The 17,718-nt window shown below is 38.0% G+C and overlaps 3 protein-coding genes across 4 annotated transcripts in view; all 3 read right to left on the reverse strand.

Moving 5' to 3' along the window:
* Positions 1–9: 9 nt before the first annotated feature.
* gdf9 (growth differentiation factor 9) lies at positions 10–3,307 on the reverse strand. The gene is made up of 2 exons (XM_016481190.1): positions 2,656–3,307; positions 10–1,634 (listed from the first exon to the last, which is right to left on the reverse strand). The coding sequence occupies exons 1-2, from the start codon at positions 2,996–2,998 to the stop codon at positions 706–708; spliced, it is 1,272 nt and encodes a 423-aa protein (XP_016336676.1). The 5' UTR covers positions 2,999–3,307; the 3' UTR covers positions 10–705.
* A 5,039-nt stretch (positions 3,308–8,346) lies between these two features.
* On the reverse strand, positions 8,347–9,978 carry sowahab (sosondowah ankyrin repeat domain family member Ab). Its single transcript, XM_016481189.1, has one exon. It carries the CDS (start codon positions 9,920–9,922, stop codon positions 8,582–8,584), a length of 1,341 nt encoding a protein of 446 aa, XP_016336675.1. The 5' UTR covers positions 9,923–9,978; the 3' UTR covers positions 8,347–8,581.
* A 3,217-nt stretch (positions 9,979–13,195) lies between these two features.
* atp7a (ATPase copper transporting alpha) overlaps positions 13,196–17,718 on the reverse strand; it is a 40,941-nt gene continuing 36,418 nt past the window's right edge. For both annotated transcript variants that reach the window (XM_016481191.1, XM_016481192.1), the window contains exons 22-23: positions 16,820–16,922; positions 13,196–13,884 (exon numbers count right to left, since the gene is read on the reverse strand). In XM_016481191.1, coding sequence (XP_016336677.1) covers positions 13,611–13,884; positions 16,820–16,922 — 377 coding nt within the window. In that variant the 3' untranslated portion in view covers positions 13,196–13,610. The remainder of the gene's footprint in view (positions 13,885–16,819; positions 16,923–17,718) is intronic.

The following is a 17,718-nucleotide window of genomic DNA, read 5'->3' on the forward strand; positions in this document are numbered from 1 at the left end:
GTTTGCTGAATTTGTGTTTTTATTTTACATTTTCATTTGGGATTTTTTTTTTCTTTTGTGAAACCAAAGCCAGCCCGACTAATTTACACAGACATAAATTATATAAATAGTCATGTGACACACATTCTCATCTATTACGTTCTTAATACACACAATATCAAGTTGCCCACAATTAAGGCAAATTATTTTCTGGACATCAAGAAGAGAGAGGTTGCCCATGAGACAACCGTCAGCAATTCCCTGGTTTTAAAATACAATGTAAAAGTGTTCTGATAACACAATAGAAGTACACTTTTTTTATATATTCTGTCCAGAACTAGAAGATTTAAAATTCTGTCATTTATGTTTAAGGAATAGAAAGTGCGAGACAAGACCACCAACTGAAAGAACCGAACTTAAAATAACACAACTGCTCATTAAAGAAGAAAGATATCCTTTAAGCCAATTAAATACCCCCATATATACAGAAAAAAAAAACGTGTCTAAGAAAACACCAAAATAATTCAATTGCATAATTGATTTGAATATTCTAAGCATTAATGAATCAGATAAAAAGGTAATGCTAAGCAAAACATTGCCGCAAATTATCTGATACATGTGGTCAAGTCATTAAGCATCTTCATTATAAGAATGGCCAGTGCAGAAAAATAGGTCAGTGTTTTACAAAGCAATGCATCACAAAAAAATTCAACAGCTGAATGAATCTTATCGACAGGTGCATCTGATAGCAATCATCTCCTCGTACTCCTTGTAGGCAATGGAGCCGTCGTTCTCAATGGTCAAAACACTTAACGGATTATATTCTGAAGGCACACATGAAGGTCTAGGCACAGAAGAGTCTAGCTTCTCGTAAATTATGTTCTGAACCATCGTGTGCACAGGAGACCCATAAATATATCCCACAGCCCTCGGACAAGATCCCTTACAGTACCTCGGGTTGTATTTGTGAGGCGCTATGATCCAATGGTCCAGTTTGAGCTGACTGAAGCTCACTTTGAAATCATACAGGTCACAGTCGTCTGTGGGGAAGTCGTACATGGGGACGAGTTTGGGCGCGCTGGTTTCCGGCAAACTGGTGCTCTTTAGAGTGCCTCGTCTCTTTCGTGAAATCGAATCCCACCATGTGGACTTTCCATCCCAGTGGTTTGATGTCAGGTCTACAATCCTACCTCGTGAGGCTCTTCTCTGGTACGCAACCTCGCTGGTGTCATTAAGGTACAGGAGAAGAGACGGAGATCTGTGAGTTAACTCCACTGGGCTCTTGTGAACCTGGCCTCCGGGTCTGGGGATCATGTCTTCAACGCAGGTCAGGTTGATCAGCAGATGGATGTCTTGCTTATGGGCTTGAATGAGAGGATGGAGGAAGGAGGTCACGTCGACCTCCACCCAGCGGCGAAGGACCCTTCTCTCGGTGTGGACGCGGAAGCTGAGAAGCGGGACCGACTGCTGCGTGCCGAAGTGCGGAGAACACATCTGGTCCTTCGAGGGCTTCTGTTCTTTCACGTCGAGATAGCAGAGCGACGTGAAGGGGGCGATGTGGTTGTGGTCGAAAGAGTAAAGCAGGACCGACTTCAGCAGCTGCTCCTGAGACCTCACTCGATTCAGACTGTAGGAAATATCCTGCATGAAGAACTCTGCCAAGATAACACATAGCACCATTGAGGAACACATCCTTAGCTTGACCTCAGTTATATACTGTTTATTTAGTGCTTGAGAGTGACTTGTGATTGTTTGACTGCAGTTTGTTTGGAATTAAATTCCGTCATTTTTGTGTCAACTCAACCAGGGGCCTGTTCCATAAAACAAGTTTACCAAATAAGCCAGGCTTATTTCAGTTAGTCGGACTTATTTTGAACAACTTAGCCACCGTGTTAAGACTGTGTCTTAAGAACTAGCAGCTGCCAAAAAAAAAAATTCAGATGACTAACTGTTTAAGACTAGTCTAAACAGTTTATGCAACCAGCCCTGATGAATCAACTGATAATAAGTCAGACTAACTGAAGTAAACCTGGCTTAAACTCGTTTTATGAAACAGACCCCTGAGATGCCCGGCTCAAATGTTTGATTTTGTTAAACATTTATGTAAACACTTACTTCTTTTGGATATTTTAATAAAAAAAACCTTACATATTGTGCCTTTAATGGCTCATAAAAATAGACATTCTAGTTTTTGCTTCAAACAAAATGTAATAATACCTTTTAGTTGGTTGTTTTGGTTCATGGCTTTGAACACTATTAAAGATTTTAAAAAATCCACCTAGAAAAAAAATCTGAATTGGAAATGCGTCTAATTATCTAATTTTTCTTTTTGCATTTTTAATACATTTTGCCTAAAGCCTAAGATATTCGTAAACTGAACAGTAGTATAAAAACAATATATTGTGTAATATAATAGCTTGTGATATACTTTAACTGTATTTTATGCAGTATGTTTAATACTTTGGGAAATCCTAAAGTATTGCATGAATACAGATAACTTGCATCCTGTAAACAGTTAATTTCAAAAATAGTAAGGACAGAATAGTAAAGTATTCTGAAGAACACAAATCCTGAAACAACATAATCTTATGGGTTTAAAGCAACCGCATTTAGTATGCAAACATGTCCGATCAAGCTCTCAGGTTCAGATACCAGTAATAAGAAGTAGGTTTATACCTCGGTTTTGCTCGAGACACTCCTCTCGAGGCGTGATCAGACGGGCAGTGTTGTACAGGTGAGAGGCTTCGTGACTCCTGTCCGGTTTGGATGATAGTTTGTACAGTCTCTTCATGTAACGCACATATCTGGAGTCGGGTTTGGCTCGTGGTGTGAAATCTCCCCATGGGTTCTGCTCTGACAAAGCCTTCAGCAAAGGGCTCAGGATATTGCCATGGTGAAGGGACAAGTCGGGTTCGACAGACTCGTTTTCAAAGTTGTAGCATGATGTAAATGACAGGCCGATAATCGCGAGAACCATAAAAGAACAACGCGCACCAGGTTTAAAAAGCGGCGTCGCCATAATACATACAGTCCGGAGAAGACTTCAGAGTCTGCAGCCAAACCGCGCTTCCGTCGGCCTTACCTGCCAGACAGGTGTGCGCAATCAGGGCGACCCTTTATTTTTTTTTGGCAGAAAAGCCGGTGTAGATATCCACACAATGTTAATATACCTAGTACGATTTCACAGATTTAGATTTTACGCGTCTCAAACAACGCGACATTTCTTTTAGGTCCGCTGTCGACGAGTTTGAGCGGCTCTGCGTAATTCAAGCTCAAGATATGGTTTGGATTTTATTGCCAAAAGAGTGAAATTGGTTAACAGAAGAAACACGGCTAATGACTTTAGGGCACTGTTGCCAACTCTCGCGAGACAAATAAGCAGCAACCGCAGCTTCAAAAACAAGCCCAATATTTTTTGATAATTTATTATCAGCAATATTATTTATTATCAATTATTTATTACCAATAAAGGAGCCTGCAACATATTAAACCGAAACTACCCTTTTATCTGAAAAGCAATAAGTTATTTTACAAAAGCTGCAACAAAGCAGGAACAAAACTCTGACCTGTAAGCAGAATAGATGGACAAGGAGAAAAACACAAGAGCTTTAAAGGGGAGCTGTAACATAGCCACATATTTATAGCCTACTAAAATATTGGCTATTCAAACCAAATATAGGCTACTCTTAGTATTACACTCTAAAAAATGCTGGGTTAAATACAACCCAGTGCTGGGTAAAATAGGGACAAACCCAGCAATTGGGCTGTTTTGACCCAGCGGTTGGATTACTACCCAGAAGGTTGTGTTAAACATTTAACCCGACTGCTGGGTCAAAACAGCCCATTTGCTGGGTTTGTCCCTATTTTACCCAGCACTGGGTTGTATTTAACCCAGCATTTTTTAGAGAGTAGTATAGGCCTGCTTGTTTTTTTTATTACAGCCCGTGATAATTAATACATTACAAAAACGTTGTAAAAATTAGGCGACCTTATAGAGGGAAAAAAGTCATCCCACTGATCTACGTCTACTACTTTTATCGCTTGGATTACAGCTTCACTGTAGGAGGGGGCGGAATATTTGGCAAATTAAGCTACAGCACTTATATTTTTGCACTGATTGGCTATTAACTGCGAGCAGACAGAGTGTCAATCAATGCATTGTAGAATACAGTGAACATAAATGAAAAGTTGCTTGTCAGATTTCCCTAACAAGCAACCATATATTTTAAAATAAGCCCAAAAAACCGCAACCCGCGACCTGGAATTTTTTCACGCAACTTTACAAAAAAAGAAGGCCGATGTTGCGTATAATACGCGGACTTGGCAACTCTGCTTTAGGGGAGTTCAGGGTCTACAACTGACGTAGCCTATATAAATTGATTAAAAAAAAAAACATATTTATAGGCTTTTCCCTTTACTGTTGTGCAGAACATTTGTTTAGGGTAAGTACTCTTTTTCCCCGACGTCTCCTGGCCGGGGTTTCCGTCCGTGTTTTCCCATTGTTGTCACACTTGTTTATAGTAGCTATAATGGCTGAAAAGTAGGCTATTTTGACCAATAGCGTTCAGGTAGCCTATTGTACATTATCGACCAATCGTGGCGTGCGAGAAGGCGGGATCTACAGACAACGGCCAAAGTAATGCAAATACATAAACATAATATTTAGTGCTGTCAAACGATTAATCGCGATTAATCGCATTCAAAATAAAAGTTTTGTTCACATAATATATGTTTAGTGTCAGGTGTATATATTTATATAATTAATATAATATAGGCTATTTCATATATAAATATAACATTTTTCTTAAATATATACATGCATGTGTGTGTGTGTGTTTTCTTACATATATACATGCATGTGTGTGTGTGTATGTATATGCATAATAAATATACACACTACACACACACATATTATGTGAGCAAAAACGTTTTGCTCTGACAGCACTAAATATAATGTATGAGAACTGTTGAGAACGTTAAGATAAAAACAAAGACAAAACCCGGACATTTTAGAAATCCAGGCCAGGACATGTCCGGGATAAAGCTGCGTATAATGAATGATGAATAAACGTAGGCCTACATTCATTGTCCCAATCATGCATGTCTTAGTATTTTGAATAAAATATTAAAATAAGTGCTTTTAGAGATGGAAAATATTAGGGTTCTTTGAAGTCAGAAGTCGGAAAGAGCTTTATTGCCAAGTATGTTTGCACATACAAGGAATTTGTTTTAGTGTCTCGAGCTTCAAGTGCACAGAGACAACAACAATACACAGATAATACAAATAAGATGTGAATAAAGTACACATATGTATAAATATAAATAAACCACAAAAAAAATGAATAGCCTAAATATGTACAGGTGTGCTATGGATAAAATAGAATATGAATAGAATAAAAAATAAAGTTGTAGGGATGTACTAGGATGTAGGGTGATAAATAAGTAGAAGGTTATTGCACAATGGGAGAACATTAACTGTTCATGAGGTAGATTGCCTGGGGAAAGAAACTGTTCTTGTGCCTGGCTGTCCTGGTATTCGGTGCTCTGTAACGCCGACCAGATGGCAAAAGTTCAAAAAGGAGATGGCTTGGATGTGATTTTCTGAGCCCTTTCCCTCACTCTGGATGTATACAGTTCATGGAGGGTGGGCAGGGGAGCCCCAATAATCCTTTCAGCAGTCCGAACCGTTCTCTGTAGTCTTCAGCACCCGTATTCACAAAACATCTTAAAGCTAAAAGTAGCTCATAGCTCGCCGATTTAGGAGAAAATCTTAAAAATAATGGGCTAATTCCCTAATGATATCATCTCGCAGGAAGTGACATCACTGTGGGTAAACAACAGCATCAATATAAATGCAATTGAATTAATTTTGCAACATCACCTCAAATTGCCAGCTTTTATTGAAAATGAATGGCTTCCAATCACTCCTTTCAAATTGCTGTCAAATGATTACCTTTATTAAATTGTTCAGCTTCTCAAGGCTCGTTTAGCCTGAGCCAACAAATGCTAAAAGACATGTTGTTGTTGTCAGTCATCAGCTGGGAAAAAAAGTGATTCCAATGATATTGTCAAAGCTTTAAGGATAAGACCATCTCTGATATTGTTTATCTGGGTCGTTATCAGTATAACTGTGGTGTGTGGACAATGAATTAACTATTCTCAATTAATAAAACTGTATAGATATCATACTTGGTTTGAAATGCTATTTAAAGTTCTGTTTACCAACATTCTAAATCCAACTGCATTCAAAATGAAACTTTAGAATGTTTGAGCATGGAATTACAAACATGACATCATTCTGAATGTTACATTTGTTGTTTGACAAAAATACCAGGAAACAATGCCATCTGTGCCTTGTTTTAATTCTTTAATTTTCCATTTGATTTGAAAGGGTTACTGTGGAACTGTTAATAAATTATCATTTCCCAGGCAAATAAGCTTTTTGACATTTGTATTCTTAGCAACCCATTAGATTACAAGCATTTTTTCCGTGACACTTGCAGTGAATTGAGGCGGTTTAATGTTGAGGCTGACCGTGGGAACCTGCATAATGACCGAGAAATGAAGAAAAGAAACACCCCACAGTTCAAACAATGACCCTATAAATTAGTCGGCAAAACAAAGAGAACTATTATTTTGCTTTCTCGAACACAGCCTACATTTGTGACAGACAGATAATGCCGAGACCATAAAATGAAGAATTCACAACTCATTCAACATTATTTACATAAACTTGAAATAAATATTAGTATATAATAACAAGTCATGCTAGTCAGAATGAGCTCAAATTTGGCTCAGGATAGCGTCACGTTCAACAGTGAACCGCTTTAAAGCCAAAGGATATACTTTCTGAAACGACCTTCACCTCGCCGCTGAACAAGAGCAGCTCTAACCGAGAGGCAAGGGCACTTGCATCATTCCAGATCACTGCGCACCAGTCAAAAGGCTCTGAATGGAGTTATGCTAAGCTCCGGCACCCATGAAATCACGCCTGAATCACTGCCTGACTGTGACAAAGGCTTCATTATATTTTCCAGGCTGTGTCTAGCATTGATGAATTCCTGGTTAAAACTGTGGTTTCATTCTTACACATTAGATCACTAAAGTGGTTATTTGCAATAAATTTACCTTGGCTTATTTAAAAATTAAAGAACGGAGCTACAGTTGATCTCTTCAGTATTACACAGACATCACATCAAGCATAATGAGCTCAAGGACAACGTGCTACATCCCACACAGAGGCCCCTCTCTCTAGCTCTCTCTCTCTCCATTCACTCAGTGGCACGAGTGCTTCTCTAGGCATTATTCACAGCACAGCAATCAGATAAGAAAGATGACAGAGTCACTGTTTGAGGAAAGTCAGAAAATGTTCTCAAGTCACATGGTGACATTATTTTTCTGACAAAAGCATATTTTCCCCCATATTTGCGTTACAAAGGATTCAGATATTTTATTTTTGCGTTTGTTTGTAATTCCTAATACTCTCAATAATGATTCCGAATAGATTAAAAATACTGTAACGCAAGCGTTTCCATACTTTTCGGCATAAATTAAGAGCAGTACAATTAGTACCATGAAATACTTCGCAATTACTCGCCCTCAGGCCATCCGAGATGTAGATGAGTTTGCTTCTTCATCAGATTTGGAGAAATGTAGCATTGCATCAGTGTCTCAGCAATGGATGCTCTGCAGTGAATGGGTGCCGTCAGAATGAGAGTCCAAACAGCTGATAAAAACATCACAATAATCCACACCACTCCAGTGCATCAGTTAATGTCTTGAAAAGCCAAAAGCTGCATGTTTCTAAGAAACATAACAAGCATTATGTCGTTTTTAACTTCAAACTGTTGCTTCTGGCTAAAATATGAGTCCTCTAACCATAATACTGCTTTCTCCGGTGAAGAATTCATCTTGACTGAATCAGGAGAGATCTGCACAGATCAAGCACCATTTACACAGTCCAAAACAAAAAAGTGTGTGGATTTTGATGTGAAAGACAACAGATGAACCTTTTCACTGGAGGAAGCATTATTATAGATTATGGACTATATTGATAGTTTAGCCAGAAGCAACCATTTAAAGTTAAAGTTAATGATGGATTTGTTTCTTACAAGCATGCAGCTTTTGGCTTCTTAAGATGTTAACTGATGGACTGGAGTGGTGTGGATTACTTGTGGATTATTGTGATGTTTTGATCAGCTCTCATTCTGACGGCACCCATTCACTGCAGAGCATCCATTGCTGAGACACTGATGCAATGCTACATTTCTCCAAATCTGTTCCACTCATCTACATCTTGGATGGCCTGAAGATGAGTAAATTTTAAGTATTACATTTTAATTTGATTTATTTTTGCATTTACAGCATGATAATTTTTTAGGAAAACTTTTCATGGAAATGTCAGCGTAACCCAACATAACTGTGTATTCAGATAGCTGTGTTAGTACTAAATGCATTTTCCTGTTACTTATCAACCTCATTAACAAACAATCATCAGTAGACACAAGGCTGTCACTGTACAATCACCAATTAAATTAACACATTATATTAAACCTACAACAAGTAATGCAAGTCTATTTTTAGTGTGCGTTGTTGGGATATTTTACTGTAACAGTTTGTGATTAAGTGTGATGTTCTTTCTGGGGTCTTCATGATCATCTCTGATGAAGTGGAAGCTCGGTCGTCGTCTGTATTTCTTTTTATGTCCAGCGGTGTGGGGCTGGAATAGTTTACTCAGGGTGTTGAATCCTTTAGGGAGGTCTGAGGGGTTCTGTGCATCCTTCTGCAGGCTGTGAGGGTCTCCGAGCATCTTTCTGATTTCAGTCGACACGTCTGCACTTAGATAACGGTAGGGTTTTTTGCCACTGTTGTCCCGTATGTTAGTGTTGGCACCATATTCACACACCAGCAGTGATAACACACGTTCGTGGCTGTGAATGGCGGCTATGTGGAGAGCTGTGTATCCGTCATAAGACTTGGCATTCACATCGACCCCTGCGGCTCTCTGTCTGGAAACATCAATGACTTTACACACCATTTCCCCGTTTCCGCTTTTAGCAGCCCAATGCAGGATCGTGAATCCACACATGAAGTTTGGCTTCTCCGCCAGCTGAGGGTCTTGCAGCAGGAGGCCGTAGATCTGACTCCAGCTTCCCGTTGCTGCGTTCACAAGCCACTCGTGCTCCATTGGTCCCAAAGGAACTCCATCCGAGTCTTCAGCCTCATCAGCAGCAGATCTGGAGAGTTTGCTACACCTTCGCAGTTGCGGCGAACCCTGTGCATCTAGCTCCTTTCGTTTGGCTCTCAGAGAGCTGTAGAGAAAGCCTTCTCCAGCAACACATCTCTGATTTGCTTTGACTTTCATAGCTCGCTCTGCAGTCGGTTTAGCATCTACTATTACTGTTTTTAAGCTTGTTCTTCTCTTTTCCTCATGCTGCAGCTCACATGATGGAGATTTCACAGCCACAAGAGCAAAAACAGCCCCAGTTTGGCCACTTCTAGCATCACTTGTCACATTAAGCACTCTTGCTGTCAAACACTCGCTCTCATTAAAGTCAGATGGACTTCTTGAGTGACTTTTACTGCTATTACTCACAGCTTGTGGGGAGCAATGACAATAATAGTTATTAATGATGTCCACATTCTCTGTTTCACTGGAATCACGCACGGATTTGACGCTGCATGGAGATGCAATTGAACTGCTTTTTGCACCTGCGATGAATCCCAGGAACTTTTTCTTCACAGCCACGTACTTCACATCATCGGCTTGTTGCACCACGGCGACGCTGTTGACCAGGCGCTTGAACAGCTCTCGGGTTTGTTTCTCTTCCGCGGGGTCGCTGGAGTTTATAAGTCCTCTGAAGTTGCTCACGAGCTCCGAGTTCTTCACTTTCCCCCCGCGCTCCAGCAAAAAGCTTAGGATCGTATCTCGAGTCAAAGCCATTTCCCCTCCGCAGTACTTTCTCTTCTTTAGTGTCTGTGAGAGATGTTTCAAAAACAACCTGCTGCTTCCGGCTATCCTCTGAAACCCTCCTGCCTCTTATCCCAGGGGGGCGCCAGCATCAGTTAATTCAGAGGCGTTCCCTTGAGAATTTATGAATATGAGTTAACAAATCTTTAGCCATCCACTAGGGGGCAATCTGACTCCCACTGGGGGGACCCCTGCTCTAAAGAGATAGAAAAGATTTGTAAGTGTGCATCTCGTCCACAACTCTAACTCTATACAAACGTATCTAATAGCACATGAAGTCATTAAATAAACAGACAAACAAAGACTAAATATTAAATGCATACATGCCAAGCCGAGAATATAGTGGTTTGCATGCCATCTTCTGGTTAGTTCATTTTCAGATCAATTTTCACAAGTAGGACATTCTCCAGACTTTTCAGTGGTGGTTTAATTTCGTCTCCGTGTTTGGTGCTACTTTGGTATAAAATAGAATTTGACACTTTATTCGGTTGCATAGCTATTTTGTTGTATTCTGTTTATTTTGAAGACACGCCTACACAATTAACCATTAATATTCCTTTGTGAAAAAAAAAAAGCACAATTTTCATGATGGAGGCTGGCTTTACAAAATAAAAATGCTGGAAGACCTGTTGATCTCCATATGTTGATGTGGAAAAACACCAATTTGTACACTAAAAATAACGCAATTTTATTTATATTTCATTAAAAACATAACATTTTGAATAACCCCATCAAATGACAATTTAAAGTTTGCTGTTTTTGGGAAACAACTTCACACTAGAGAGTTTTTTTTAAAGGGGTCATATGATGCGATTTCAATTGTTCCTTTCTCTCTATAAACAGATGTAACAGAATGACAATATATCTATCACATAGGGAGCAAGACAATAATGTAGACTACCTTTTGAACCGATTCACATTTCTTACAGCTTTCTTATTAGAAGAGTCAGAAATCATACACACATAAGAGTTTTAAATCTTCAAGAAAAATATTTTTACTTTGTATTTTATAAGACAGTTGTCTGTACAAGAAACAAAATGAGCATAAAGGCAGATGAAGTGCTCAAGAGACTTTGGCCACACTGAAGGCCCTTTTTTTATTTTCTTGGAGTAATAAATATCTTTTTTAAGGTTTGTCTACAACTCTCAATCAAAATGGTTTTAAACAGGGTTACAATAGTAGACACCATTATTGAATCATGAGTGTTGCTAAAATGTCACTTTTTATGGCTTTTTCATTTAAAAAAAAAAAAAGAATAAAACTTGTATTCATCTGAATGTCTGACAAAAAACGCTGTTTACTTATGTATGCTTTGCTTGTTCTATCTCGTGCACTAGAAACAGGCCTAGCAGTCATCATCATAATAATAAACTAACTATGCTAAACAGTGTCTGAATCAGAATGCTTATCATTGGTTTATGTCTGACTAATGTACTATGCAACCTGGATTACATAATCAGATCCCAAAATTTACTCCTAATTAGATTACATTACATTTTAAAGTGGTCATAATCAGATTACAGTTACTTTTTATAGATTACATGACTACATATTATTTGCACAACGGCAGCAAATTATTCATAATGTAACGACGCACCCTTATTATTTTTTCTCTCTTAAATGGTCCTTTCTAAAAAATTCTTACTGCATATTTAGAATCAAACCCTTCTTTCAGGAACCCCAGTTTGGGAAACCCTGGTGTAATGAAATGTTCAATGCACTTAATGCTGTTGATAACGAATAATGGAGAATATTTTATAATGCGTTAGGTCAAAAGTAATCAAAAAGTAGTCCGAATACATTACCTAATATGTGTAATCCAAAATATTATGTTACTAAACTACAATTTTCATCATGTGATCGGTAATCAGTAATAGACTACAATTTGTAAGTAATCTACCCAGCTCTGCCATTTCTGACTGATAATTAGAGATCAGAGGTGAACTTCTACTTTTTTTGATTATTGATTTCCAACTTCATATTAAAAACTTTCACACAGAAGTCACTTTCAAACCAAAGTTGGTCTCCCAAATTTGCAGTGTTGACAAACAGAAAGCTTAGTTACTTCTATGTGAGCGATGGTTCACGCCTCTCTGCTGCAGACAATACACCTGTTTTGGATGCCAAATTTGACAGAAATGTTAATGTGACAGCACTTTTAGAAATCCCAAAATTACCAAAATGCTAATCAGATTTTTTGCAATCAGATTGCAAGCAAGTGCACATTTATATGTAAATCAACAATCCTCTCTTGCACCGAAAAAAAGTATTTAATGAATGCATGTTGGCTTATTGAAAACTGGCTGTTTATTGAACGAATAAGATGCAAAACTACAATAAGAATCGTCCCAGACCACATTTAGTAAAACAATCAAGTGCATAAATCACAATTTCAGGATGTTTACATTGTCATTCCACTTTGAACACATTTGGCAAAAACAAGCAACAACTAATCACTACTTACTAACGAGTGCACTTGTTTCGTTTGAAGACTGCATCGCTTAATTGACCTTAAATGACACAGTAACAAAACATCCGCTGGGTAATTTTTTATATATATATATATATATATATATATAGGATAATTTTTTTAAATAATATTTCAAAAGCTTAGAATGTATTAGTAATGTATTTCAGTAACCTTATTCAGGTCGTGCTGCGACATCTTGAATATTTATGTATCTGTTAAGGCATTAATGCACAAATAGCTGTATACAAATGCGCTCAGTCACACTGTCAGTTCACACAAACCACTGGGTTTTGAAATCAAATGACGATAAAAAAATTAAAAAAATACATTTAAAAGCTTAAAGTTACCGAGATAATGCACATTTAAATGTGGCAAAGGCAGCTCAAGTGTTGCCGAACAATAAAATGAATATGCTGAATCTTAAAAGACACTTAAAATGGTTTAGCGTTTTCTTGGTTACTAACTTGTGTGACCCCATCACAATTGACCTGATCTTTCTGAGACAGCAGATCGCTGCTTTCTTTGGAATGTACTGCATCTCAGCACTTGAGGAAAATATGAAAAGTATAGAGTTCATTTGTTCACTTTTAAAAGAAATCTTCACATTCCTTCATGTCCCACAGCAAGGTATATACTATAAATAAAAGATGTAATAAATATTCACTTAATCATGATCATAAAACACAATAAATGACTTTTAAATTGCTGTTTTCACAAAAATAAAACTTTTTTTTTTTTGTAGTTGATTTTCCTTACCTGGATTGTCATTTTTAAAGGGACAGTGCATCCAAAAATGAAAACCCTGTTATTTATTCACCCTCAAGTTGTTTCAAACCTGTACATGTGCTAAACACAGGAAGATATGTTGAATAATGTTGGTAACCAAAACGTTTCTGGTTCCTATTGATTTCCATAGTATTTTTTCTGGTTACAAACATATGCAAAACACCTTCGTTTTGTGCTCAACTGTGGCTAAACTCACACAGGTACAACTTGAGTGTGATTGTCATTTTTGGGTGTACTATCCCTTTAAATTGGCCAGCAAGAATACTTGTAATGTAAACGGAGAGCCTCTCGAACGGCCGGACAGCCAAAGCTGTGTAAGCTGATCCATGCAGCATCACAGTGACAAACCTCTCCTGAGGCGACTGAATTGGGACGCCCCTCGTCTACAGGCACTGAGGTAAAGCTCAGACCACCTCCTCCTCGCAGTGAGCGTCTCCCACCAGCAGAGAGTGCTTGTCGGGCTCGCTGAGGGCCATGCTGTTCATCGAGTGCTTGTCGGAGCGCAGCGAGTTGATGGAGGCCCGGCTGTAGTTGACGAAGCGGTCGAGCAGGCTGAGTTTGGGCGAGGACCGGCGCAGCTCTCCCATGCCGATGTGAACGCTGACTTCAGACAGGCTGCCGCGTCTTCTCACCTCGCCCAGTCGTCTCTCCAGTTTCTCAGCGCTGGGTTTAGTGTAGCTGCAGAAACAGGGAACGAGGGTCAAGTACAGGGCTGGGCAATATAGCTAAAAATGATTTACGACCAGTGTTGGGTAAGTTACTCAAAAAAAGTAATCCACTACAAATTACTAATTACTTTCAAGTTTAATTTACTTTTCAAGTTATCAAACCAAAAAAAATACACTACAATGCGAAACTCGTAGAATACTTGACACGCATACGAGAAACATACCTAAAGAAAGCTTGAAGTGTCTATTTGTAACTGAAGTCAGTCATGTCGAAAACAAATATTCTCTGATAAAATAATCCGTATGAAACCAACGCGAGGTACAGTCTTGAGCTCACCTATAATGCGATCACGCACATCGCATGCTATAAAATCATCCACGTGAAACCAGGTTTGAGATGCGCGAATATGTGAACGCCCACATCGCCTCCGTAAACAAAGAAAGATTCATCAAGTTCATCTCGTCTACTTTTCGTTTTCGGAAGAAGACGCGCTATGAGGAATAAGCCTTGAATTTACCTCAGAAGACGAATGCGATGCAGACGTGGCTTAATGTGAAAGATCTCATTCTGATGAGTCATTTATTTTTACTTAGGCCTATATTTGTGTTACTGTGACATAAACTTGTACACATTCACTTGTTGAACTTTTCCAAAACTATAATGCCTTACTAAAATATGTGAAATCGAGTGCAACATTTAGAAATATGATAGGTAACCTTTAATTGCATCTGAATGTTGTAGCATTTCGTCATGTCGTCTGCATTTTAGCTCGCATTATCCGGCGATTTATTAAAGGGCATACTGATGCGCAAAACGATTTTTACTTCATATTTCTGAACACTGCAGTCTGCATTTGTAACTTAAGTAACGCAATTCCTCTGTAACGCGTTATACCCAACTCTGATCACGACATACTGTTTAATAGGCCTGTCGCAATAATCAATATATCAACTTACGAATATATCGATGTGCGAATATATCGCACAATATATGTACATGACCTCAATAATTTTTGGTGACGCAATATATCGCCCATTATATTTACATAAAAATGTATGTCACCGTGTTTTGTACATTCCACTTGCGCCTGTTTCTTTTGCAGGTTCTCGTACATAATGTGGTGTAGTCATGAGGTGCTCGTTCACATTTAAAAAATGCTTCTACAAACAAAGTTTCATCTGCAGATATGATCTTGTTTAGAGATCTGTCTTTGTGCATACGGACATCTGACTGCCGAGTAGTGATTGTGTTTTTCAGCAATAGTGCGCACCCTTAATTTACAGAGAAAAGAAGGTCAGGGAAAAATCTGTAGATGGAAAAATCTCCAAACAAGTTCTTTGTGCATTTTTCTTTTTTCTTGTTACTTTGCACTTTTTGTTAGAAAATGTTTATTTATTATTTATTCAAATTTTTTAAGGTATCTAGTATTTTGATACTTAATTTCCATGATCTAAATATTCTTAAGAATTAAAAGTTTGTTGTCATTTGGAAGTGTGTAGGCCTTCTTGCATTATTATGCTGTTAAATTATGATTATATATTCAGTGGCATAAAATGGTCTTTAAAATTACAATACTATCGCTTATCGCAATTATTTCTGGGGCAATATATTGATTATCGTGACAGGTCTACTGTTTAATATCATTCGGTATCGATAATTATTGACATTTTGTAATAACCATTTTGCAGGAAAGAGCAGTAGAAAAAAAGGTTTCGATTTAACCAGTGTATTTTTAATTTACACAATCTATTAAGACAAACAACAAATAATTTTAGGTGGGCGATATCGCAAAAATATCATCATATCACAATTTTTTTTTCCAAGAATATCACGATCCTTTGCCATGTTGGTTGTACTATTTTGTCTGAGTTTGACTAAGTTGTCTGAGCAGTAAAGCCAAACTAATTTCCCTATTTTAGCTTAGCTTAGCTTAAGGACAAAGCCTTACAAGGTAACAAAATACAAAAGAGTGGCAGATATTTAGGCCAAAGGGGGCGAAGATAAAAATCTTTGTCGTCATTTTATCTTTGTTATTAAAAAATAAGAACAAAGATACACATTACAAATACACATAATATACAAATAAACAAACAGTGCTTTATTTCTCAGGTACAGTAGGCGTATTTAGGAGTAGCATTCATGAAATTGATTTAACAAATATAAAAACAAAACACTAAATACATCAATTATACTTTAATTCTTATTTAAGCAACTGTATTAAAGTTATTGTGTTTTGTTGACAAAACACAAAAACATATGAGATACAGTAGAATGGAATAAACTCCCACAAATTCTCAAGACATGTTTTCTAAAAGTTGCACCTCTTTTAACTTTACATGGCTTTTTCTATACATCTCTTGTGTGAGACGCGAGTGCAACAGTCATAGTTGCCCGTCTCAAAAATGCACTCCGTGAGAATGGCTTGGTTTTGGTTTTAACCAAACCAATTTTCTTCTCCACATTGAGCTTCTGTATTTCTCTAATATTTTGAATGAAAAACGCAGCAGTGGCGCATCTCATGGGTTCAACTGGATAGGCTACAGCACAGTTTTTGGATTTGAATGCAAATTTTTATTTTAAATTCGACTAATATTCCTTTTTTATTCACAATCTCCTCATCGCAGGCATGCATGACACATATTTCAGCATTCGTGTGTTCTGAAGTCACAATTTATTGGCTTGTCACTCATAGCACGCGGCTTTAAATGAAACGAGCATGAAACTGTCTTGCAGTATATTGCACATTTTTTCTATCATTGTGTATCAGGTGTACCGTCAATAAATACTGATACCGTTTTAATCGCGCAGGCCTAGTCAAGTCAATCTTTTGAGCATCTAAAGGAAACACTTAAAAAGCCTGCTGAGTCCAAAATAGCAAAGCCTGTTACTAAAGCATGCAAAAATGTTTATTAAATCGAACTGTGTGAAGATCAGAGAGGTTTACCATTTGAGTAGGAGGGAAGACAGCACTACAGACACAGAGGAGGCAGCCATCGCAGCAGAGCCCATCCAGGGCTGCAGCACCAAACCCATCGGCATAAACACACCTGCACACAGCAGCATCCAATAATCACACTCTAGCAATAATACAAATGTGCAGATTAGTGTCCGAATACTTTATAAACCATTAGAGGCATAAATACCGTGCTTTCTGCTTTGAGACCTAACTGATACATTATTATCCAACATAATACTGACTAGGGATGTAACGATTAACCGCGAGCCGGTTGAAAAACGATTAAAATATGTGACGATTCAAATCGGTTGAGATGCTAAACAAATCGCGATTCATTTAGGGGTAGGAGTTTACACTGTAATAACTATGATACCCTGTATCATCCCATTATTTATATATATATATTTTTTTTAGAGATCGACCGATATATCGATTTACCGATATTTTTCCCGATATTTACGCATTTTACAATAATCGGATATCGGTTTTGTAATATCGGATTCACCGATAAATGCCGCCATCTTGTGGATGTTTTGAGAATTGCGCGCAGGATCACCATTGCAGCGCTTCGAGGGGAAACAAGGCAACAACAACGGCGTGCTCGGGTACTTGATTTACTGTAGTTAGTAAACTTTATTTAACATAATAGCCATTAATGCACAAATTAGATGTATTACATAAATGCCTGATATGCAGTTTATGCAGCTTGGCTCAAAGAAATAGAGATGAACTCACGGAGTCACGTAAGATAATCCGTTAAGTCCTGTCCCAATAAAGATGTAACTTTGCATTAATTACATAAAACAGCCATGAATGCTGTTCACTCACCGGGTTGATGTGGTTGATGCTCAGGAAATGCTCCAGCACGGCCACCGCATGTAACTTTT

Source organism: Sinocyclocheilus anshuiensis, unplaced genomic scaffold (genome assembly GCF_001515605.1).
Source record: "Sinocyclocheilus anshuiensis isolate Anshui unplaced genomic scaffold, SAMN03320099.WGS_v1.1 scaffold121, whole genome shotgun sequence".
In the NCBI taxonomy this organism is placed as follows: Eukaryota; Metazoa; Chordata; class Actinopteri; order Cypriniformes; family Cyprinidae; genus Sinocyclocheilus; species Sinocyclocheilus anshuiensis.